Source organism: Podarcis pityusensis (genome assembly GCF_964106645.2).
Source record: "Podarcis pityusensis genome assembly, chromosome: 6".
NCBI lineage: Eukaryota > Metazoa > Chordata > Lepidosauria > Squamata > Lacertidae > Podarcis > Podarcis pityusensis.
The window spans coordinates 62,716,152-62,741,184 of record NC_138030.1 but is presented as its reverse complement, the minus strand read 5'-3'; the positions used below and the strand labels follow the sequence as shown (position 1 = coordinate 62,741,184).

The following is a 25,033-nucleotide window of genomic DNA, read 5'->3' as shown; positions in this document are numbered from 1 at the left end:
GCTCTGTGGTTTAACCCACAGCGCCACCGAGAAACAAAACACATTGTACCTGAAACAAAAAAGGAAATAGGAATGGCATTTTTAGACCCAAGAAAAGCATTTGACATTTGGGAATGCAATTATCTGTATCAAGTTTTAGAGGAGTTCAGTGTTAGTAATTGGTTTATGAACTAGCTAAAATTCCTGCTGCTTAAAGTGAATCTCACAAAATCTGATTTATTTGGGGGCATACAACAAATAGGTCTGTTAGCGCTGTTGCTGTTTGTTATGCTGATTAAACTCTTGGTAAAGTGCAACAAGAGCTGTTGAAAATACAAATTGGGTTAAAGGAGGATAAGTAATGTTTAAGATTAATTTATATGCAGATGATGACTTCTATTTAAAATAAAGTTCTATTTATAAATGAGATCTTTTATGAGTCTAATTGAATTGCTTTAATATTTGGTCATTTATCCAACTATAAAGTAAACCTAGTCAAATTGGAATGGATGTGATTTAATATGGAAAAGGAAATTAAAACAAGATAGCATAAACAAGCTGGGTTAATTCTATGGAGAGAAATACCAATAAGAGATCCATGTATTTGGAGTACTTCTCAGTTGGAAGAACTAGGACAATTTAGGCTGCACTCTATCTCTGAATAGATGTGGGTGGGATTCCATAGGCAATCATGCATTGTTAAATATTCTTCAGTAATGACACTATGGGGAAAGTATTTTTAAGTTTAACATTGTGAGAGCATTTATATCCCCAAAATCTTGAATGTACAGTATCCCATTTCCTGTTAACTCTTATTTGAATCTAAGTAACCCCAATGACCTCTTGGTGGAATACACACACACACACACACACACACAAGGATTGGGGTTGAGCATACCACTCTTCATCAAATATTACAGATTAGTTCACAAAATTCAAAGCAAAATACAATCGCATAGTAGTCAATATAAAACAGTAGTAAAAAAGCAGCTGAATACTGCTTTTAATACATGTTTGCTGTCAGTTTTTAACTCTAGATAACAGGAGACCTAAAAGCAGTCTGGATAATACTGAAAGCAAATTATGAAGTTTCTTTTCCCATAATTCCTTCTGGGGGGAAATTAGATTATGCTATTAAATGACATATGTCTCTTTCTTTCCTCAGAAAGCACTACAAGTTCTATCATTGACTTGGAAAGTGTAATTCTTTCCCGGATTCACGAAGAGATAGAAGACCACTCAGAAGCTATACTGAAATCTGAAAAATTTAATCAAGATTTGTTTTATATGGAGAGGGTCCTAATGGAGAATATTTTCCAGCCCAAACTAGCAGCTTATCGGCAGCTTCCTGTCCTCCTAGGTATATTTTTCTTCAGACATTTTAATCTTGGTCTGAGAAACTTCCTTGCAAAAGTAACTGCAAGTATTTAGTTTAAATGAGACTGTTGCAACTTTCTCTAACTCAGCTAATGAATGGTTTTTTTTATCTTGGAACCACCCTTATTACCAACAGACTTTATTGAAATGGAAATGGATTTTCCATTGCTCCTGAAAACAAATTGTGTGATTTGTATAAAAACAAGCTTTTAAAACACTATTTAGAAGGCCCGGCCAACCCATGAGGCGAGGTGAAGCAGCTGCCTTGGGCAGCAGAAACGCCTGAGGCAGCGTCCCTGTGGGCATCCCACATGCCCCACTCACTCTGCACCATTGCCACCCTGTGAGGGAGACTATGCTAGGCAGGTAGTTCAGACACCAAGGTTGAGAAACTGCACATATTTAGAGTATTATTATTTTTTTGCTTGTTTATCAGGGCTGGCAGCTTTTGGGGGGGCCTAGTATTTAGCTGCAAAATTCAGAACTGAAATGTTGCAGTTAAAGCGAGGGGGAGGCTGCTTTTCTGGATTTTGGCATGTTTATGTTCCTTTACAGGTTCTGTGAATGACATTATACATTTGTATCTTGCTTTTCTGCCCCAGGAGCTCAAAGTTGTGCACCTCATTCTCCCTTCCCTGCTTTAATCTTTGCAACAGCCCTGTGAGGTAGGCTAGGCTAAGTTAATATAGTTATTTCCAACAGATTGTGGTGGCAGGGGTGGGGGGAAATACAGCGCCCCCAATCCACAAGCGGTGAGCAGGGACAAAGAAATCTTGCTGGCCTCTGTGCTTCCTCCTCATAATTTTCTTTCTAAGGAGCTCCCATTCTATCAGGTTGTCCCTTCTCCGCCTGAGACTGCTGCTAGGAAACTTGAGCTTGTCTGGTTTAGCAAGACTTGCTTCTCCTTTCTTTGAAACCACAGGAGGTGGTGACTTGGAGGAGCTTGGAAGGCACACAGTGCCCCCTCTGGGCACAACTGAACCCTGCCACTTAGTCATTTAACGTTCTTCCTTCCTTGACTCTGCAGTGAGGGAGGGAAACAGCACTGACCTGGATCTTAAAACAAGTGAGCACAAGTGAAGCCTCCTGGAAGCCACCTTGCCTCCCCAAAAGACCCTTGATAGAGAATCAGGTTACAGACACCGTTAACCCAGAAATATTGTTTCAGGTTAAGAACTTTGCTTCAGGATGAGAACAGAAATTGTGCTCTGGCGGCGCGGCAGCAGCAGGAGGCCCCATTAGCTAAAGTGGTGCTTCAGGTTAAGAACAGTTTCAGGTTAAGTATGGACTTCCGGAACGAATTAAGTACTTAACCCGAGGTACCACTGTATCCTTTAGCAACTAGGCTACTGCAGTTATGCACTCTGCCCTCCCGTGGATACGCTCCATCGTTGGTTGGGATGAGAAACCATAAGATCAGGACAGTCACAGCAATACTCAAAATCTTTGATTCCAAATCCGTGTTTGTCCTTAAAGATAGCTAAAGGTAAAGGGACCCCTGACCATTAGGTCCAGTTACGGACGACTCTGGGGCTGCGGCGCTCATCTCACTCTATAGGCCGAGGGAGCCGGCGTTTGTCTGCAGACAGCTTCCGGGTCATGTGGCCAGCATGGCTAAGCTGCTTCTGGCGAACCAGAACAGCACACGGAAATGCCGTTTACCTTCCCACCAGAGCAGTACCTATTTATGTACATGCACTTTGATGTGCTTTCAAACTGCTAGGTGGGCAGGAGCTGGGACCGAGCAACGGGAGCTTACCCCGTTGCAGGGATTCGAACCACCAACCTTCTGATCGGCAAGCCCTAGGCTCTGTGGTTTATACCACAGCGCCACCAGCGTCCCTTGTCCTTAAAGATAGCCGGTGATAACCGTAATTGTGTGGTTCTGAAAGTCAACCCTTTTCAAAGAACAGAAATCTTCATATCGATTTACACATATATTTGTGTAGATTTCAACTACACTATTTTTTTATTTTTTAAAAAACCCAATATAATAGTAAGTCATGGATCATTTTGGGCTGGAATCCTAAAACCAATCACGAATTCTAAATTCCATTGGGGCAAAATTTTGGGCCACGTGTATTTAAGTAGCAACAAAATGATAATCTGGCAGTCTATAGGGTGCAGGAAATTACGCAGAAGCACCTACCATCTGATCACAACCATGTCTTGTGGAAATTCAGTCTCCTCTGGTTACAGTCACAGATCAGTCAGTCAGAGTGTGGTGCTAAACGGCACTCAAAGAGCCAGCAAGCTTTCTTCTCCATCATTACCAGCATACTAAGGAAAGTTCTGTCCTAAGCATTCTAGTTTTTTGAGGGGAGGCAAATTTGGCTTTGATCATGCTAAGGGAGGAGCGAGATAAGCCTTCATTCCCTCCACACCACTGATGGGGGCAAGCTTGGAGGCTTCTGCTCCTCCCACACACCTGTGGGCTCATCACCAGTGAAATCATAAGAGGGGCACCAGGATTTTCATACATCCCTGCTGGCACAGACAAAACTCTTCCTCCTACCTACATTACTTAGCAAACATGGAGGACAACAAAACAGGTAGTGGCGTTCATATCAGAAGGAACAGAGAACGTCCCATATGTGGAGCAGGCATTGTGGCAGATACAGAGCTGCTGGTTTAACCTGATTATTGGCCTGTTCTAGTATAGCTATTTATATTTGGGGATGGAAGGACAGCAACGTTTTCTGTGTTTACATGTGTTCCTAGAGCCGACTGTCAAATCTGAACATAGCCTTTCTATATTTGAAGAGGAATCCATAAAGGAGGAGGAGGAGGAGGAGGAGGAAGAGGAGGATGCGCTCTCAGTTAGGTCATCACTTCTGTTAGACTTTAGTTCAGGACGAGAGGAAATCCTACCACCTTATATAGAAGGCTTGTGGACCTATGCATGTGATTTGATGAGAGGAAACAATGTGAGCTGCCTAGCTTGGAACAAAGTGAATCCTGTAAGTGACCTCTAAACACTTGGGAAAAATGCAAAAAATTGTTCTTTGCACTGTCAAAATTAAGTATCACTTTAGGAGTAGAATTTCGAAGCTTGTCAAAGCTGCATTTGCAAAGAGACTCTATTAATTATTATTATTATTATTATTATTATTATTATTATTATTATTACTGAAATTAATATACCACAGAAGAAAAGGCTGGCTTGTGTTTAGCCTGTCCCTCAAGATCATCTCCTGCGTTTCTCTGTCATGCATTTATTGGGAATGCTTGCCCACATTTGGAGAGTGACCAGTCTTTTGTTTGTTTGAAAGATGGGCTTTTCATTTTTCTCACAAAAGGTAGCCTACTTGCAAACATGCTGTTGGCCAGACCTTCCTGATCACAGCAGTTTAAACTGTTCTGTGGTAGCTTCATGACATCACAGTAGCTTAACTAATCACTGCCAGTTTTCAGCAGCATCAAATCCTTTAGCACTTAACAATATACGTACACTTGGACAGCAATAATGATAGCGGCAATAGATAGGTGAATGGAAGAAGGAGCCAGCTGTTAAAGGTTGCAGCAGGGGGCAGAAACACTGACCGGATCCTATGAGCTGTGAACAGTCTTGCTACTGACACTGCTCTGGATCCATAATGAGCAGCTTTTCACTCCAAATTAAATAGAGCCTCAAAGGCCATACACATAGCCATCTCAATGGTTGCTGTGGCTTGGTAGTGTAATCATGTGTTGTTGGTTTTTAGGATCTACTGGCTGTTGGTTATGGACAGTTTCGTTTTAAAGAGCAGAAGAAAGGCTTGGCTTGCTGCTGGTCACTGAAGAACCCAACGGTAACACAATACTTGGGCTATTCCTCTTGATTTTGGTCAATTTGATATTATTTACTGATAAGATACAACGGCGATGTAGCAACAAAGTTCTTTTTTACTCTTCCTTAGGCCCATGGGGCCTTCAGATTTGCTTCCCCGTTAAGACCACAAATAGCTCATTTATACCCTATCCTTATCTTAAGATATAAAGCAATCTTATAATCTAACCACCCAGTCGTAAGCTTACTTGTATGTAAGATCCCCTGAGTTGACTTCCTCCCACATACAGTATGCAAAAGCATCACTAAGCCATATTATAAATGCTATAGTAAAGAAAACATGCCAACCTTGAACCATATATTACAAAAAAGTAATCAGAAATGTAAAATCTCCATTTGTACCTGCTGATTACAACAGATGGATAAAGTTCCATTTTGTTTTATTTTAATTTATGTTATTTAACAGGAATTATATATCATTTAATCATCAAAACCTATAAGCAGTTTACTTAAAATGCATTTTTGTGGCATTCTTCCCTTCCTTTTCTGTAACGAATAATGTAAGGTAGCTTTAGTGTTCAATAACTGAATTTCAGAATTTTAAAGTATCTTATTTCTTATCAGTTGCTAGCAATTATGGGATGAATTCAGTGTCCCACTCTTCTTATTGTTCTGTCAGCAGAAGCATTTCCACTTGCCAGATGAACTGACAACCTTCCTCTGCAAACTGTTCTGAGGGTACTCCCAACTCTCCAGAGTGGATTAGGGGGAGACAGCAGGGCTCATGGGGTCAGGAGAGGGCAGAAAGCCCCATTGTGCTGGCTCTAGTGCACTGGGTTAGTTGAATCCAGTCCAATATTTTTTCTTTTTTAAACAAAATTCTAATCTACATGCGAAGAAGATACACTCAGCAACATTGAAGGTGTTTCAGAAATGCACCTTAAAAGGAAGCAAAATTTAATCACAGCCAATCAGACCCTCCCTCCTGAATTTTAAATAATTTCTGGGGTCCCTGATTGTTTATAAAGTGTGAATGCTCTCTTAATTAATACAGATTTGATTTTCCAGTGGCCAGAGCGTGTCTATCAATCTCATCATGGAGTAACTGCATTGGATTTCTCTCTAGCCAATCCAAACCTCTTAGCAGTTGGATTGTACAATGGGACAATTGCAGTCTACAATGTCCAGACCCATCATACAACTTCAGTTTTAGATACCAGGTAAGTCTTGTGGAGGCACCTCCACACATTGTTCATTACATTGCAAAGTATATTGTTTGTCTGGATCTAAACACACACACATCTCCAAATCCCACCTCTGTTTGGCTTTGACTATTCTGAAAAACTGGAGGATTAATTGGTTGTACTGTATTACACTCTCCCCACCTCTATGACGAGTTTCAGGCATATTTTCATTACCTGCATGTGTTGCTTCCTATATGTACTTGCATTCCCACCTCCAACTCCTGCAATCAGACATACTTGGAAGTCCAGAGAGGCCCAGTTCACTTCCAACTTTTGAGGCGCCTAGCCAGAATATTAAAAGGCGCACAAATAAAACAAACATAATAAGGCACACAAATAAGAGTGACACCCTTGTCCCACCCCTCTGATTGACCCTGCCTGCAATACCACTTTTCCCTTTTATTACTGTGTTGAGTTTAATTGTATGCATCCCAAAGCTAGTTTGGTATTAATCTCTTGTTTCAGCGAATCTTACGATAAACATTTGGGCCCTGTGTGGCAGCTGAGGTGGGTTGAGCAGGACAGGGGAATAACAGGAGAAGACAAAGGGGAGATACTAGTCTCCATATCAGCAGACGGCAGAGTGACTAAGTGGTTTGTTCGGAAAGGATTAAGCTGCAATGGTAAGCGTTGTCACCTTACTCCAAACATTCTGGAATTACTTAAATGGGGTGTGTGTGTGTGGGTTCTTCTAACCTTTCTTATGTTCTTGTCTTTTTAATATTATTGCCAGATACTTTGGCTGCTACATGTTGAAAGGTGGGATAAAGTAACGATTCAGTAAGTAATTAAGTTAGGGAATAATAAAGACACTCCAGGTTATACAGCACAGAGAATTACACATAAGGGCTGTGATGCCATTGAGTGCACAAAGAACTAGGGCTATTTGCACACAGCCCTCTTTAAAAAAAGTTGAAATCCCATTGGCCAGCTGCTTGGTGGGGAAAGAGGTTAATAATTCCAGTTTACTGCCTCCCCTTTCAAACAACTGATTGGCAAGATTTGGGCCTCTTTTAAAAAGGCCTATATGTATAGTTCCAGTTGCTGGATTTGGAAAGGTAAGCAGGAAGCATCTGTTTGCGGATTCACCTTCTGATTAGTGATACATGTACAGAAATCTGTTTCCATGTTCACACAGGCCGTGCTGTGGATGCGAGGGGTTCACTGGTTTACTATAGGGGTTTACTATAGGTAATCAGAGATGAAATAAATAAAGCCGTTTCTTATACTAGCTCCAATAGTTGACAAGGAGAGTTTGTAATGGCCATGTGTTGTGTAGAAGAGAAACAGTCCCTATAGCCCTCATAGTGAAACAGGAGGTCTCACCATCTATATGCATTTGTTTCTCAACTCAGATCTGATGAAACTCAAGCGAACAGCAAGTGACAAGAAAAAGGGAGGGGCAGAAAAGAAAAGTGAAGCACTCATATCTCGACAAGCTCCAGGATTATCCTTTGATTTCCATCCAAAGGTATCCTAATCTTTTATGATGTTTTCTGAATGTTTTGTCCACAGAGGTCAAAATGATAATTTAGCTGAAGACAATGGATAGCAAGAAATGGAGGTCCGCTTGTTCCTCCTACTCATTGGTTGTTTCTGAACAAGTTTTATAGTTTAGCATGTTAGATTGACATAAAGAGCAGAGAATCTCTATTTTGGACATCTTTCCAAAGACTGAAGAGATTTTATAACCCATCCAACGCTAAAAAATGTAGTAGTAGCCTCTCCTAGTATTTCCAGGGAACTAGATGGAGGGCTCCCATCAAACTAAATGAGGATTGTAGCTCTGAGCTGGTAGAATCAGCCACACTTTTGACAAGGCTGGATGTAGCGCCACTCTCTATCAAAACCCAATTCTGCTTAATCTACCTTCAAAGGAAAAGGAGAGGAGATACAAGCATACTCCAGGGGCAGGGAGCGTTAACATGGTCAAGAAATGGCTAAACTGGAGGTGGCATCACAATGTCATATTTCCCCTCTGCATGCACTGTCTTCCGAACATGTGACACATGCAACTCTTTCATGCATTATTAAGTTTTGTTGGATATTGTTTGTTGGATGTCTGCTCTATTCCTGGACACGTGGTTAGTTGGGACTTCTGGCTCAAGCCTTTGAGAATTCCATTACATTGGACTCTACTTTACCAGGAAAGAAGAGAAGCAAGCCTGACAATTTGCTGCAGTGAAAATTCTAAAGAATATGCCCAATCTGGATAAAGTCAAAGCCATTTACAGTAATTTGGTTTTCTTTCAGGATACTAATATATACTTGGTTGGAACTGAGGAAGGTTTTATTCACAAATGCTCTTGTTCTTACAATGAGCAGTACTTGGAGACCTACAGGGGACACAAAGTGAGTAAACATAAATAAAATTGGGTTGAATAAGTAGATGCACAGATACTCACACACTGTCTTTAGTACCCTTTACACCAGTGATGGGGAACCTGTGTCCCTCCACATGTGGCTGGACTACAACCCCTATAATTCCTGACCAATGGCCATACTGGCTGGGGCTGATGGGAGTTGTACTCCAGCTATTCATACCTGGAGGGCCACACAGGCTCCTAGCCCTACTTCACATATTCTTCTGACAGGATTCTTCAGGTACCAATCAAATTCTCTGTGTTGGGGAAATCAATGACTAATGAACCACATACTTTAATAATACTTTCTTGAATACTGCATAGTTTAGAAATCAAGGTTTCTCAACCAGACTAGGCCAGATGCCTCTGGACCAACCATTTAAAATCAGTTATCTTCTAGGTCATTATACAAACTGGAATGCCAGGTTGTTGACTATAAACTGAGAAGGTCCTGCCCTGATGCAAGATAAGGCAGCCACCTCAAGCAGCTGCTTGTGGGTGACAAGTGATAATGCACTTAGAAGTTCTCTGCCCCGCTGAAATGAACAGGAGGAACCTTGGCTTCAAGTGGCAGCCAAGACTCACAGATACAGAGGTGTCTTTCAAAGCCATGCTACCCATACCACTGGTAGGGGACTGAGGCCTGGTCCCTAACATCACATCTGACACTGGTAGCCTGGAACCATCAGTGCCCCAAAGGCAGCACCTCCTGAGCCTAGTGCCTCTGAAATATTGAGCCCCACAATACCAGATGCCCCTTATTGCCATCAGTGGTCAGGAAGTCAAACAGAGGCAACTGCTTGGCTCCAGGCTTATAGGCTACCCCTTTAAGGCTTTTCTCCTCTCAAGAAAGGGTTGGAATCTGGGAGGAGGTCAGGGCTGAAAAGGAGATAAAGGGCCTTGGATGGAACTGAAAGTCCCTTGGAGAAAGCTGCTATTCAATTGATCTGTCCAAGGTGCTGCAAGCCTGCTGTATCTGACCCTCCTTATCCTCTCCCAGACCTGCTTCCACACATCCTGCCTCACACTCTTGTGTAGGTGAAGTTAACAGCTGCTCTAGATTTCCAGGATTCTGACCACCATACCAGATTGTCTCCCCTGAAACCACTTTTTCTCTCAAGCAGCCCAGTCTGTTGCATTCCTTACCATATTTGGGTTCTGTCTTCCTAAAGACAAGAGGAAGAGCATAGTACAACTCCCATTGTTAGGACGGCAATCCGATGGCATTGTGTCCCTCATTAATAGCAGGATGGGTTGCCCTTTGAACTAGTGTGTCTCGGAACACCTCTGCAAACTTCCTTGACAGATATGAACTCAAAATGCTATCATATAAATTTAAACATGCAGAGAAACCAAAGGAGGAAGCTTACATACATGTGAGGAACCAAGCAGAGCCAGGGCGCCCTTCAGTTTTCAAGAACCCTCTAGCAGGGCCTAACTGTCTTTTTTAGCTAGCACAGCTACTGTGGTACAAACTGTAAAAGAGGCTTCAGCTATGCATGGGTCTCCCCTGAGTGTATGAATTCAGCATCTCCTTTGGATTCAGGCCAATCTGCTTAACCTAGCTAAAGCTGTGCCATCCATCACATACTGCTTAGAGAAGTTCAGTGTCTCCCAAAATCTTGTTGGGCTTCAGCGCTGTGGTGCTGCATGCTTCTGCGCTAATATTTGCATATGTATGTGTGTGTAAAATTTAGCAATTACTCTTTCTCTCTCTATTTCAAGGGCCCAGTGTACAAGATAGCATGGAATCCATTCAGTACAGAAGTGTTTCTAAGTTGTTCTGCAGACTGGAGTATTATATTGTGGCGCGAGGATTCAGTTCGTCCTGTTTTGACTTTCAGTTCCACTGCCAATGTTATTTATGACATAGTGTGGTCTCCCAATTCAGCATATGTGTTTGCAGCAGCGAACGAAACCAGGGTGGAAATCTGGGGTCTTAGTGTCAGCACGTAAGAATCAGCCATTTTCTTAAAAGCAATTTATACATCTATCTATCTATCTATCTATCTATCTAAAAAGGTACTGTATCCAGTTACTCTTGAACAAAGTAAACACAGCGTATCATACATGGAATGCATTACAAAATATGAGATCTTCTGCCATTGTATATATTTCCTATTTGCTAAGCAGCTATGTATCAATGGGAGAAACACTTGCACCCAATTCCTTAAAACCCAATTGGAAGGAGCTCTATGGATATTGTTTTTCTCCCCAGAGCTCAACGTTTCTTTCCAGGGGCCTAATCAGAGACTACACTTACTGGAATGGAGCAATGGTACAGGGCAGAACCAATGCTGCAGGTTCAAACAGCTATCTAAGGTTATACAATATGTAGCTTCCTAACTTTAATGGTGTTATATACATCAGCATTACTAGCAGGAATAATTAAGGTAGTGTGGTGGAGGAAAGTAACTTGTGAGGCAGACAGGCAAGCAAGCAAGCAAGCAAGCAAGCAAGCAAGCAAGCAAACAGCAAACAATAGTAGTAGTTGTGGTAGTAACATATCTCACAATGGGATGTCCCACAGAGCTCTGCAGCCATCAGTTTTATACTGTATGCCATTGTTTTGCATGTAGCCTGGATCCCCTGATTGTGCATCCTGCCACTGGAACTGTGAAATTCACGGCTGTGCTTTTTGCCAAAAACGCAGATTGCCTTCTAATTGGCGACAGTGAAGGATCAGTCACCGTGTACGCACTAAGAAATATGATCCCTTCAGACAGGAAGAAGGTATGTTCTGCAGCATTAAAAGCTGAAGTAGCCTACCCCAACCGGGGGCCCTTCTAACACCTGAGCCCCACTGTTGATTCACATGTGTGTAGTGCGTTAATCAGTGTCCCTATGTTAATCAGCTGGACTATGCTCTGTTTAGGTAGGCTTGCCATACGTCAGGAGAATTCCTGACATGTCCTGGTTTTGGGGTGTAAAAATGGAGTTGGGGGGGAATTCGGGGTCACTCCCAATTCTGATGGGAACAACTTTGTGGGTGTCAGGAATTTTACTTTTTGAAATATAGCGACCCTAGTTTAGGTGCTGCGACTATGCCACAGCGTTCTACTACAAATGCCTCACTATACATATTCAAGTTATGAGTGCTGGGAATGGAATAGCAATAGGATGGGACCATCCACGAATGAGGACAGAACATAGCTTGCCAAACAGCGGTGTTTCTGCCTAATAAGTCAAAGGCATGTTAGCAAAGCAGCCTGCAGAAGGACTAGCCATTCATGAAAGGCGCTGCTGCTTAAACTTAAGTTCAGCTGCATTCATGTGCAGAAGGCGGCGTAAGTGGCTTATTTTATTCCTCAGCGCACCAGTAACATCTTTATAAACCACACAAGCCCAGCTTTATGATGTAGATGCAACTTTGGTAATGGTGAAAATTGTTTGCAAATTATGAGACCACGCGGGTATAGGGAGTATATAAATTCTAATTCTAATATAAGGTTTTAGTTATAATAAGGCTTTTTCCATCCAGAACTTGTTAGATTGACTACACTCAGAAAAGACCTAATGCAAACTCTTCCTACTTTTTTACCACTTGCTTTCGAATGATCAGGTTTGTTAACGTATATATCTACCTCTTTTTTGTCTTTTTCAGGTGGATGCTTTGCATGATATGATTGGCTCTGTTCTAACCAGTCCAGTGTAGATTTTTTACAGCAATAGTCCATGAAAAAAGGACACAATATTTAATTCCTAGCAGTTAATTATGCAACAACCAACCATTAAGTGTGTGTGAGTTTATATATGGGAATAAATTTGTTGGAAATCATTTGAAATGCCACAGATGTTTGCTTGGAAAGTCCCAGTCTTTACAAACACTGCTAAAGGGAGATAATCAATCCTTGCTACCAATGTAGTATAGTAAAACAATGTGCTGAAGACTCTCCAGGAGGCAGAAGCTAAAGCTGCGTTATATGCTCTGGCAAGAAAATGCTTTTGTAAATACTATAGACACCTACATAGCATTTCAGAAGTTATTGGAAAAAAATGGATTATTTGGGCAGGAGAAAAGGCCTCCAGATTATTTCCCAGCATCTAAACTTTGCAAATCCCGTTTCCTGACTCAAAAGTCTTGCATTTAAATACTATTGCTTCCTTTGCAAATACAGTGGAACCTTGGTTTTCGAGCGTTTTGGAAGCTGAATGTTTTTCGTTTTTGAACGCTGAAAACCTGGAAGTAATTGCTTCCATTTTTGAATACACCTCAGAAGTCAAACAGCTTTCGTGGCACATTTCTCAATTTTCTCCATTGAAATTGCCAACCGCCCATTGTGCCTCAGTTGTCGAACGTTTTGGAAGTTGAATGGTCTTCTGGAACGGATTACTTTCGACAACCGAGGTTCCACTGTACAGTCCAGGAGAGCTGCCACACATGGGCATTATATTTAACTACAGTAACATTAAACTGGATTCAACAGTTTGGAAAAAGCACTGAATGTTTAAACAGATAAAAAATATAGACGATTAAGAAGCACATTATAACCCATTTCCATGTGCATTTTGCACATTTTTATGAAGAGACTGTGACGACTCTATTTCCTCTGTTTCTAAATATACTATCTATTAGTGTTAACAGTGTGTTAATCATTATCCCAAAATGTGATAAGATGTTAGTTCCTCTCTTTTATTGAGTGGAAACAGTTGTTTACTTACTGGTTCTACTAAGGAACAGAATGATCTTTTCAATGCATTTGTAAGCATCAAGGTAAATATTAGTGAACAAACATTTAGTTTTTTAATGCTGGAGAACATGAGTGATAATAGGAGTCAATAGGGGTCTTTCTGGCATATCTACTATATGCAAGGTGTTAATCAGTGAACTTCTAATCTCTACTGTTTAGTACAAGGATTATATTTTAGTCAAAAAGTATCAGACTAACCTACAATACCAGCATCACAGGAGACAAAAAAAGTACCATTTAGCAAAGTCTTAAAAAATCCACATAGCATACAATGAACGATAAATCAACATGAGTAAAACTGAAAATAGTTTGGAGCGGGATGATTTTGCTAAGAAAAAAAATGGGCCACACGGTAAGAGATAAGTACCTCTTCCCTGCCCATCTCTGAATTCTGATCCAGATGGCAACTTCCTGCAATCTGCTTTGGATTTAAAAAACACAAAGCAAAACCCTTCAATGAAAATATCCACTTGACTCAGTATCATCTTGGACTCTATGGTCCCATGATGCTCAACTCAACATGGTGATAATGGTAAGGGGATAATGGTAAGGGGTTCACTCTACCAAAGTTACATAGGAAGTGGATCACATATGGCCATCCCAGGATGTGTCCCAAAGGATGAAGAATCAAAGGAAATTAAGAGCAACCCAGTGCTAGTCTCCCTTGGTTGTGGGGATGAGAGGAACGGGATCCTTGGGAAAGACAAAAGTCAGCAAGATCTTTGCAGCTTGCAGGGATCAGGTGTTGTTTTAGTGATAATAAGCAGTGAAAGCAATATATATATATATATGAAGGGAGAAGTGCTGACCTGAGGGTTTGCTTTCATTGTCAGAGATAACTTAAAACAGATCCAGAGATTGTGAATACATAAAATCAGACTTACTTTGGGCCTGCTTAAAAATGGAGAGAATCTCAGAGCCACACACATTTTCCAGAAGTAAAACAGGACTGTAGCAAGATGCCTCTGCTTCATCACCTTGAACTGTCTGCAACAGTGACTTTATCCATGATAATGAAAAATTCAGTGGTCTCAGAAACTGACATGGTTATCTCAAATTAAGTGGTATAACATACAACAGTCAAGCATATGGAAAAGGCAATCAAGTGGAAATCTGTTATCAGGTATTCCAAGAATTAATCATAGACACTTTTCAAATTCTTTCCCAAATGTTAATAAGTACACTTGTAATATATATAAAAAATAGTGTTAGCTGAACAAAGACAGATATGATCATAGCAAGTTGTACTCTGGATCTAAATTCGGTGTGGGGGTTGAAATGAAGCCAGGAGTTCCTTCAAAGTGTATTAAAAAATGGCAAAGCAGCAAAGAATATATAAAATGGCTAAGTTTACCCACTATTAAAAATGTTATAGTGAGCTAATGGCATTTATTATAAGTGAAGTGTACAATAAAACTGTTAGAAAGTGCATATTTGCAATGTTGATCTAAGGTGCGGGGGCCTCCATAAACACGCCGCCCTGCTGTGTGTGTTGCTATTCTTAGACAATATAGCAATATATTATAACCCAAATCACCATTTGAGAGCAACCCAGGCATGAATCCTAAAAGCACCTTAAACTGTTGCAAGAAATATTCGGCAAACACTGTAAACATCATCAACCCCGTCATTTGGCAAACAAGAAAATAGGAGCAAGCTGTATAAATTGGCCTGTGGTCTTGGCTCCTGTCTTCAGAAGTCCCGTCCTTTTCTTCCCTGCTCTGATTAGTCAGATACCGTTTCGACAAGATGAAGGCTGCGGTGCTAGGGATGTTTTTGCTCTCTCTCTTTATGGCCATTTCTGAAGTAGCAGCTGAAAGAAGACTCTGCGGAAGGGACCTTGTAAGAGCTGTCGTCTTTACTTGCGGAGGGTCTCGCTGGAGGAGGCAGCTGACTCACTTTCCAAAAAGTCTCACAGGTAACAATTTGGATTATACGTGGTCCAAATGCACACGGAATGTTTTTGCATGCAAAAGCCAGGGTTAGTGGATTTTCTTTATTTTTTAAAACGGTCTATGCCACACTCCAACAGAAATATTAGGGTGGCCTACATAACTTAAGAAACAAAACAAAAACCCTGATCTATAATGACAAAGCAATTAAGTTTAAAACAGTAGGTAAAAACCGCCATGAACAGAATTACACTTTCATAATTAGGTGATAAAAGTCATTGGTGCTGAAAATATAAAGTAAGGTGTCAGTCAAACCTCGTAGGATAAGAGTTCCATAAATGAGGTGGTGACTGGTGACAACAGAGAGAAGGCCTGTACCCCACTTTGGATGGTGGGGGGCACCTGGAAGATTATCTTAGTGAATAAGCAGGGGTGTGTGGAGGCAAAAATCCCCACAGGTGCCCATGTCCCAAGCCATGCAGGGCTTTAAAGATAAGCAACAGGATCCTGTATAGTGCTTAGAAACAGCACAAATATTTATAATATAGTAATAAGCAATCTCATTTGGGGTTTGTACACAAGTATTTAATTCTGGAAAACTGAGGTTTATTCCTGTGTCTAAGATATACATGAATAGCTTTGCTGTTATTTAGGTTCAATTTTTTTAAAAAACAGTTTTGAAATAGTTTTTTAACAAGTATATCCTGGTACTGAGATGGTAACTGTCGAATCCTACAGAAGTCAAGCTGATTGGTTTTTGTATCTGTGGCCTTGGAAATGAAAATCCTATCTGGATATAGGAAAATATAGTTGAGGAGAAGCTGATCCCTCACTTCCTCTTTCTTCACATATCTTGTTTTTCAACAGAACTAGGACAATCCTAGTGATAGGCATCAATTGTGAAATTTAACTGTATGTCAAGTTTTCTTAGGATTGCATTTCCCAGTGTAGGCTGTAAATATTTCAGACCCAAATTAAAAGAAATAGATTGGGCAACATCAAAGTTGTCTTGATCACTGGACTGCCTGAAGTTCAACATCCAAAGTTTATTTCAGTTTATCTCCAGATTTCTTATTTTTTATCATTTGCACGCAACAGGTCAAGAAAGCCACTTGAATTCACCACCTGACACTAATGACTCAACAGGTGCCAATGAAAAGGTGATCCAAAAGCCAGAATACCTAAGCAAAGAATTCATCCAGTCCAGTTCTGAAGCTGAAGGAGATTTGTGGGGCATGGAACAAAAGTCTATACACAAAAGGAATGAAGATATTATGCGACTCATAGACCTTTGCTGTCTGGTCGGCTGTAGCGACAGCACTGTAAGTTCACTGTGCTGAAAATGTATCAGACAGTGGCATGCATGCTATTTCATAGCTAACAATACATCAGAAACATCTTGAAATAGGTATTTTTGATATCCTACTTTGTAGTTCCAAGCTCTGAAGTACTTCCTAAGTGCCATTCCATTTGGGATACTGTACAAATTGAGAAACGGTCTTTTAACATCTGTATTTCAAACAGCTCTCTTTTTTGTAGTTCCTGCTTTCACAATAAATTTGCAGCTCGCAACATGGCTTTTGCTGTTTCTTCTTGCCAGTGCAGTGCTAGGCTTGGAATTAAAAGAGACACCAAAAACCCTCTGACACTGAATAAGTTCTGTTTACTCAGGCAGTCTTAAGAGCAAATACCAGTTTCTAGATAAGGGACCTGTACCTTAAGTGACAGATCACATGCAAAGCATCCCAGGTTCAATTCCTCCCATCTCCAGGTAGAAATACTCCTATCTGAAATCCTGGAAGGCAGATGCCAATCAGAGTAGACAATATGGAGCTTGATGAACCAATGGTCTAACCATGCATGAGACAGCTTCTAGGAACATGCAGTTCCTAGGAACATGCAGCTTACTTCTGACGAACCTTTCTAGATTAACTTTCAGAATGAATGAATGCAGAAAAGCTTTTCCTGGGATTATGTCTACCATTTTAAAAGTCTTATTTTCATTGCTATATTTTTATTGCAAAATATTTGATGAATATTTTATACCTTTTGTGTAAACCACTTAGAAGTTTTTTTAAAAAAATTAAGTGCCATATAAATGTTGCTAAATAAAATGAGGGTGGGAAATTGGGATAGGGAAAACACTGGAGGAGTTAATCCAATGGATTGGGGGGGGGGGGCAGAAGGGCATGAAGTTTTTGGAGGCAGGGCTTACCAGTAAAGGCAGAGACAGCAGTGTCTTAAAAAATAATATATCAACTACTTTTTGCTTCAACAAAACTTTTGAGCTGTTTCAAGCGGTACAACAGCTGCAATCAGTGGTCGACTGAGCTGTCGTGTTCCCTCACAATGCCACGGTTGAAATAACAGCATGTCATGATGTAGCATTCATTCCACATGTGTTGTTTGGAAGACAAGATGGCAGACTCCATTGGCCCACTGTGATTTGAAGTAAATGTGCTAGTCAGCTTTACTGACAACAATCAGATATGTGACATCATGCTAGCCAGACAGCACATAGCCCCTTGTCATATTGTAACCCAAATACCAGAGGTGAGCCAAGCACTGACTCTCCAGGTTCTTCCTTAAAACTTTAGCTAAAAAATTCTCCACACTTTGCCTTCAGACTATTCAGTTTCAGCTACTGGACAAAGCTCACTTTTAAGAAGCTGGGTGCTCCTTTGCACAGTGGAGCCCATATCAAGCCTTTTAAAAGGGCTGAAAGGGAACATTAAGAAAGTAACCGCCACCATCACCCATTGTGTATGGTTAAGGGTGGGATTGAAATTGCCTTTTAACGGAGACATAATACACACCGTCTTGCAAATGCAAAAATGAGCGTTCACACGTAAAGCAAAAGGGCCACACTTCAAGGAAATCACCTTGATAAGAACAGACAAGTGTAAACTTGTTCTGTATTTTGATACTTTTTCAAGAACATAAACACAATGAATTAGGCCTCATGCATATCACTAATACGATACAGAATCCAACCCTGGGAATGTTTACATGATCAAACACTGCACTTCCACACCAGAAATGAGAATTGCACAAGTGGTATTAACACCTGTTATCTTCAGAGTATTCATGCCCCCAGAGAAGAACTAATCTACTGGTTTGGCCAGTCTACATATGCAGAGCGATGTTATGAAGGTTTACTCAGACCAATGACCCACTGTATTCAATGGAGCTTGTTCCCTGTAAGCGTACATAGGATTGCAGCCTAAAAATAGTATCTGTCTATTCAAAAGTTCATATTGAACTTTTATTGCTACTCAGAGTAAACTGCAAAGACATTTGCGAGAGCAAACAGAGATCTATTTTTGAAGGCGTATGAGCAAAAAGTATCACTTGTAGTATCCCAGAGGCACCTGCTTCCAATCTGCATGCTCTGCTTGTCTAGTTGTCCAATATGTATAATCACAATAATTTTATACCTTGGTATCATCAGGTCTTTTATTCGAGCCTTAATTACCTAAGAGAGAGAGGGGGGAGCAATTAAATACATGGTCTCATAAGCAAACTAATACAAACTACCTAGGATACAATACAGCTGTGTTCAAATGTTTAACTGATTTACTCTAGTGGCAGGAATCTAAATACACCAGTGATGCATTGCACTTCAAATAAGACAATTTCACATCTGCATGGGACTTAAAGGCTTAACTGGATGGATTTTGTCCTGTAAAATTAGCTGGTAGTTAACACAGCCTGTTCCTGTAAATGCTTTACCAGAAGCAAGTCCTGCATGGAACTTAATCCCAAGTAAGTGTAAATACGATTGCAGCCCTAGCATTTCTGGTAGCTGTGAGTGGGGGCATGGGGATTCTCCTCATCATCAGGGGCACTGATTGGTGGGTGACCTGTTTTCAAGTATTAAGCCTCCCTCCCCAATACAGAACACTACTACAAAGTAGTTTTTGGCAGTCTCCTTGATATAACCAAAACCTTGAGCAGAGGGTTCCCCCGCCCCCCCGCACTGCAGAGATTTCTATAGGATATACCTCGGATATACTTTCCAACTTTGCTTTACTAATAAATTGTGTACCTCAGAGATGGTCTTTGTCATTTGTCTGCACAACTCGGCTTCATATTTTTCCTCTTGAAGATAACTTGTTACTACATCCTTCAAGATATTATTCACAGTGCCCACTGGAAAGCACTTTGCAGGACCTGGAGCAGAGAGAGAGCTCACATCATTATTTTGGAAGGCTGTGATATTAACGGGGGGGTGGGGGTGGGACCAACTGTGCACACATTTACCCAGTGAAACAATGACTTAGTTCAGTGGTGGCCAAACTTGGCCCTCCAGCTGTTTTCGGACTACAACTCCCATCATCCCTAGCTAACAGGACCAGTGGTCAGGGATGATGGGAACTTAGTCCAAGGGCCCACACACTACAGTCTGTGGACCCCTGGGGGCCTGTGAGCTTCTGTCAGGTGGCGTGTCTGTGAAGAACACTTACAGTTTACCAAACTATAAAATAACAAGATTATAACCTTTTTAAAAAGAAATAACACTCCTTCCCCCCCTTAATTTAAATAAGTATTGCTACAAAAGTATAATGTATTTCCTAAGGTACTCAAGCACAATGCTTTTTGGAAATACTTGGTCAAATAAATCCACCTTTTTAATTTCAAAGCTTGAGCATTCTAGTTTTCCATTTTATTCTCCACCAAATATGGAATTATATCCTAACATGGAATATCTCTCATTGGAAAGAATTTCTTTTGCTATTTTATGCCAAAAATAGATCATGCGCTGTGTCACGCAGAATGCCCAGGTGACTCCTCAAGAGGCTTATGAGCAGAAGCTTGCCTCAGGCAGCTTTTTAAATTAGTTTATATATTTACACTGCATCTATGGCTCCCCCCCTTTGAAGCAAAAAGAAAAGCTCCAGTCTTTCCAATTTATTTGATCATTATACCACAATAGTCATACTTGAATGTTTGGTGATAAACTGCCTGTACGCTGCAGAAATTACCAACAGTAGGATATGCTTTGTCTGCCCTAAGGCTATTACTGTTGTATACAAAAGACTTAAGATTTAAATGGTTTATTTGTTACATACAGCTATTCTTGTTTGTTCCTCAGTTGCAATGTATTCATTGTAGGATGACTGCAATAATGTAAACAGCGGCATAAAATATAACAAATAAATACGGTAAAGATGATAATAATAATTACTATTACTTTTATTATTTGTATAGTGCTACAGAGAGTGGGACTAGATTATTAGCAAGAAAGTGAGTAAGATAAGATACTTACCCAACTGGTACGTGTTTTCCATCTGAACCCCAGGGCGAAGAATATCATCATGGTGGCCAGCTTCATCCATGTAAGACACAGTACTTATGGAGCTGAAACCGAACCCAGTAATAATTGTATTAAATGTGATTTCTTGAAAGCTACATTGATTTTAAAAAAAACCCACCTAATTTTATTTATTTATCTTTTACATATTTATAACAATGTCATGCCCCTGAAGACACTGAGTTATGATTCTGTATATATGACTGGGTCACATCTCACGGAAAACCTTCTTAAACAAAGAAACATTTTCAGTATGCGAAGCAATGCTCTAAAATAAAGCATGAGGCCCTTCTCAAACAGTGATTTGTAATATGTTAAATCCCTTTGAACTTGTCATATACAACATTTTAGGTGTTGGAAAGAATTAGGGAGAGACAACATTAATTACAGTCTGAGAATTTTAAGCACTTCTGAGATAAGAACAAAGTCAGGCAACACCAATGACACTGGAAGAGGGTTTAAAGCAGGACTGGCTAATCTGTAGCTCACCAGATATTGCTGGACTACAGCTGCCACCATCCCTGACCACTGGCCTTGGTGAATGGGGCTGATGGAAGTTGGAGCTGGTGTGGTGTAGTGTAGTGCTTAGAGTGTTAGACTAGGAAACCTGGGAAACCTGGTTTCAAATCTCCACTCAGCTGCTAGGTGACCTAGGGCCAGTCACTGTCTCTTAGCCCAACCTACCTCACAGGGTTCTTGTGAGAATAAAATGGGGATGGGAAAAACAATAAATGCCACCTTAAGCTCCTTGGGAGGAAAGGTGGAATAAAAATCAGATAAATAAACATCTGGAAGGGCACGCATGATTTAAACCATATTCCACAACGACACTGGACATTTTCAGTGTTATTAAGTCTGCAATACCATGCACAGTTACTGGAGGGGGTAGGCAAGGAGGTCCAATTGAACCTAGTGTGACTTGCTCCTAAGTAAACCCATAGAGGATGGAAGCTGGGCTACAAGACTACAGAAGTCTCTCGGTCTCTAAGCCAGGCATGGCCAAACCTGGCCCTCCAGCTCTTTTGGGACTACAATTCCCATCATCCCTGACCACTGGTCCTGTTAGCTAGGAATGATGGGACCTGTAGTCCCAAAACATCTGGAAAGCCAAGTTTGGCCATGCCTGCTCTAAGCCCAGTGTAGGGAACCCTTGGCCCTTAGAGAGAACAGGTGTAGGTAAACCCAAGCAGGAGTTTTGCAGTGGCTCCTCAGCTCCCATTTACCAGTGCTGCTGCTGTAACCCTGTCCTTGACCCACTATTCTAGAATTGGCAGCAGCACACGGTGTCTACTTCTTGAGACTCTGTACTTCCTGATTCTGGTCTAGTCGGGAATCCTTGTCAGAGTGCCTCCTAAGTGATTAGAAACCATCAGAGGAATGATGCTCCGCCTACCTGCCCCTTCAACTATCTTAGATTCCAAGTCACCGGTGAGGAACCGTTGGCCTTCCAGATGTTGCTGAACTGCAACTCCCATCAGCCCCAGCAAACAAGGCCAATGGGCAGGGATGATGGAGTTGTAGTTCAGCAACCTCTAGAAGGCCAAAGACTCCCAACATCTGCTCTAAGCTCTACCATTCCTTCCATTTTCCCTCTTTTTTAAAAAAATAATTTCTATTAAAGATTTATTTGTTTACAAAAATACATGCATTTTCTTTTTTTAATATAGTAGTACCTCGGGTTACAAACACCTTGGGTTACAAACACTTTGGGTTACAGACTCTGCTAACCCAGAAGTAGTACCTCGGGTTAAGAACTTTACCTCAGGATGAGAACAGAAATCGGTCAGGTTAAGAACAGTTTCAGGTTAAGAACGGACCTCTGGAACGAATTAAGTTCGTAACCAGAGGTACCACTGTACAGTAGTACCTCGAGTTACAAACGCCTCAGGTTACAAACGCTCCAGGTTACAAACTCCGCTAACCTGGAAGAGTTACCTTAAGTTGAGAACTTTGCCCCGGATGAGAACGGAAATTGTGTGCTGGTGGCGCAGTGGCAGCAAGAGGCCCCATTAGTGAAAGCATGCCTCTAGTTAAGAACAGTTTCAGGTTAAGAACAGACCTCCAGAACAAATTAAGTTTGTAACTAGAGATACCACAGTAAATGTGTTTTCTACAGACCAGTTTCATTTGTTGTGAGACATTAGTGTTGCATGCAGTATTAGGTTAGGAAGAAAAGAGGGGGAGAGTAGGGAGGGTCCGTGCGATGGGATGGGGTGGGGTGGGGTGGTAATGCTTCTATTCTTCTGCTTAGTGTATGCATGGGGTTTTGTGCCAGCATCACTTGTGTGGGTTCTCTTTCTATTCACTTGTTATATTTCCTTGGTGATAAGAGAGGTTGGGAGGTGGCCTAGGGTGTGGTTGGTTGGCTGTAGTGAGATTTCCATTTCCCCTTTCAACTCTCCCTGTGCCGAAGCATATGATGACACAGCACAGTATTTGTACATGGCCAGTTAGGGCAGAACTACATGATGTGAAGAAAATGTGAGTTCTGATTTTTAGCCCTTTCATCAGGCCATTTGATTGCTACTCTTACATCTGGAGCATGGGTGCCCCTCATTGCCCTTGCGTAACACAGCTCTTTGTTTACCTAAAGCAGGCACTAGGTTCAAAGCAGCTGAAAGCCAGGTGGGTTTCCCACCCATTACCAGCCACCCCCATGTAGAAAAAGAATAACTGAGCATGACATTTGCAAAAGCCTGAAGAGTATTTTTTATACTGTCCAGATGGAATGGTCTTCCAAAGAAACTGAAGAACTGGTGGGAAGAAAAGTCAGAAAATGATAAATATGCTACTCACTCTTTGTTTCTTCCAAAAAATTCTTTCGCCCTGACTTCATGGCTTCCTAAAGAGGATATGCTGCCTCTTTTCTTTAACAAGCGGGCCGCTTTTTCCTTCATTGTGTCCGACATGTTTTCTAGATACAGGAAATGTATTTTTTAAACATAATTGTGACCTAAAAGTATATAGGCATCTGGTATCAGAGCAATGCCTCTTACACAAGGTATTGTAATGAGAGTCTTTGGAAATGGACAGAGTCTGTGAAGTGGAAGCATGAGTGGTTATACCTAGGTATTGGGAGAGCTCCCCAAAGTATTGGCTCAATGGTTTCAATAATCATTCCATTATTGGGGGGAGTGGGGGTCAACAAACTAAATATAATTAGCAAAAAGTGTGGCAATTTTACTCAGTGCCCTATTCTGGGATATGTTGATTAATCTTCTGAGGCTTTAGGAAATGGCTGAAAAGCAACAAAGAGAGGGCTACTCCCTTGGGAATTGCATCTTCAGCTTGATCCAGGTTTGCTTCCCATCAGGAAAGGCAAAGGAAGTTTTGAGGAACCACTGCTTCAAGGTGTTGCAGGTTCCTCAAGAAGGTGGTACCCAAGCAAAGCCTTCAGGGGCTGTTGCTTCTTGGCAAGTAGTCAAGGCCTACAGAGCACTTCCACAGCAGCAGAAGCCACTCCAAGTATTCCCGAGGATGCTGGAAGTGCTGCAAGGCTTTGGAAATGGGTGAGAAGTGCTGTGGAGCATTTTTTTTAATGCCACAAAAGAGGCCACAGCTGCCCGATTCAGAAGGATTGTTTGTGGAACATACATAAGTCCTGACAGATCAGGCAAAAGGCCTCTCTAGTCCAGCATCCTGTTCTCACAGTGGCCAACCAGATGCCTATGGGAAGCCCAAAGCAGCACATGAGCACAACTCCCGACTTGAGACTCCCAGCAACTGGTATTCAGAGGCATTCTGCTGATGGCAAGGGAGGTAGAACATAACCACACAAACTTCCATCTCTGTCTCTCCTTACAGGGCTTAGTATCTTTTCAGCATTGTCCTCCATACTCCAAAAAATGATTTACTGTAAATAAATGCAATGTCCAAAAAAAAAAAAAAAAATGTGACAAGGCAATGCCTTACTCAGAAATAAAAAGCAACCAAAAGTCTCAACAAATTTATTATGGCATTATTCATAAACTAGATTCCACCTCAGAAGATGCATGCACTCTACTCTCACAACCTTATTCTATAAAAATAGTAAGTAATGCCATAATTTTTGCTGCTTTTGCTGTAATGGACTAATGTATAACCCTTCTGAAGGAAGAACGAAGTTTACTCATGAATAGTGGCATGTCACTTGGAAGAACTGGACCATTCATTTGGCTTGTCTCCTCCTCCTCCAATTCTTCTCATAAAGTGGCATTATGCATGCACACACATAGGAAGCAATACAAGTCCTTTCCTTACTGCTGTTGTAAGCTAAGGATCGCCTGAGGCCTCCTGAAGCGGACTGGCACCTTGAACAACAAATAACCATTCCAAATTGACCATCCCGCTTTGCAACGGGGTGGGCAGAGGAGAAAGAAGTGCAGCCACCTCAGCTGCTCTTGTGCAACTCATGAGCCACCTCTG

The 25,033-nt window shown here is 41.2% G+C and overlaps 4 protein-coding genes across 11 annotated transcripts in view; 2 read left to right on the top strand and 2 right to left on the bottom strand.

The window, feature by feature from the left end:
* Nucleotides 1-12,460, top strand: part of DNAI4 (dynein axonemal intermediate chain 4) — a 28,879-nt gene extending 16,419 nt beyond the window's left edge. For 6 of the 7 annotated variants that reach the window (XM_081010916.1, XM_081010915.1, XM_081010917.1 and 3 more), the window contains 10 exons: nt 1,145-1,339; nt 4,078-4,316; nt 5,061-5,147; nt 6,194-6,345; nt 6,835-6,992; nt 7,725-7,840; nt 8,623-8,721; nt 10,458-10,684; nt 11,312-11,465; nt 12,337-12,460. In XM_081010916.1, coding sequence (XP_080867042.1) covers nt 1,145-1,339; nt 4,078-4,316; nt 5,061-5,147; nt 6,194-6,345; nt 6,835-6,992; nt 7,725-7,840; nt 8,623-8,721; nt 10,458-10,684; nt 11,312-11,465; nt 12,337-12,387 — 1,478 coding nt within the window. In that variant the 3' untranslated portion in view covers nt 12,388-12,460. The remainder of the gene's footprint in view (nt 1-1,144; nt 1,340-4,077; nt 4,317-5,060; nt 5,148-6,193; nt 6,346-6,834; nt 6,993-7,724; nt 7,841-8,622; nt 8,722-10,457; nt 10,685-11,311; nt 11,466-12,336) is intronic. The other variant, XR_013987888.1, reaches the window with a different exon arrangement.
* On the top strand, nt 12,340-20,658 carry INSL5 (insulin like 5). Of its 2 annotated transcripts, none has more exons than XM_081010949.1 (4): nt 12,340-12,473; nt 15,153-15,341; nt 16,414-16,637; nt 20,527-20,658. In XM_081010949.1, exons 2-4 carry the CDS (start codon nt 15,173-15,175, stop codon nt 20,545-20,547), a joined length of 414 nt encoding a protein of 137 aa, XP_080867075.1. In that variant the 5' UTR covers nt 12,340-12,473; nt 15,153-15,172; the 3' UTR covers nt 20,548-20,658. The 2 variants fall into 2 exon arrangements, with proteins under 2 accessions (XP_080867075.1, XP_080867076.1); XM_081010950.1 differs by lacking the exon at nt 12,340-12,473 and adding an exon at nt 12,492-14,546.
* On the bottom strand, nt 18,194-23,539 carry DYNLT5 (dynein light chain Tctex-type family member 5). Its single transcript, XM_081010948.1, has 4 exons — nt 23,426-23,539; nt 20,585-20,676; nt 19,364-19,488; nt 18,194-18,790 (listed from the first exon to the last, which is right to left on the bottom strand). Exons 1-4 carry the CDS (start codon nt 23,536-23,538, stop codon nt 18,587-18,589), a joined length of 534 nt encoding a protein of 177 aa, XP_080867074.1. The 5' UTR covers nt 23,539; the 3' UTR covers nt 18,194-18,586.
* Nucleotides 23,434-25,033, bottom strand: part of SGIP1 (SH3GL interacting endocytic adaptor 1) — a 139,702-nt gene continuing 138,102 nt past the window's right edge. Inside the window, exon 25 of the mRNA XM_081010932.1 lies at nt 23,434-23,543. The gene's annotated coding sequence lies outside the window, so the exon portion shown is untranslated. The remainder of the gene's footprint in view (nt 23,544-25,033) is intronic.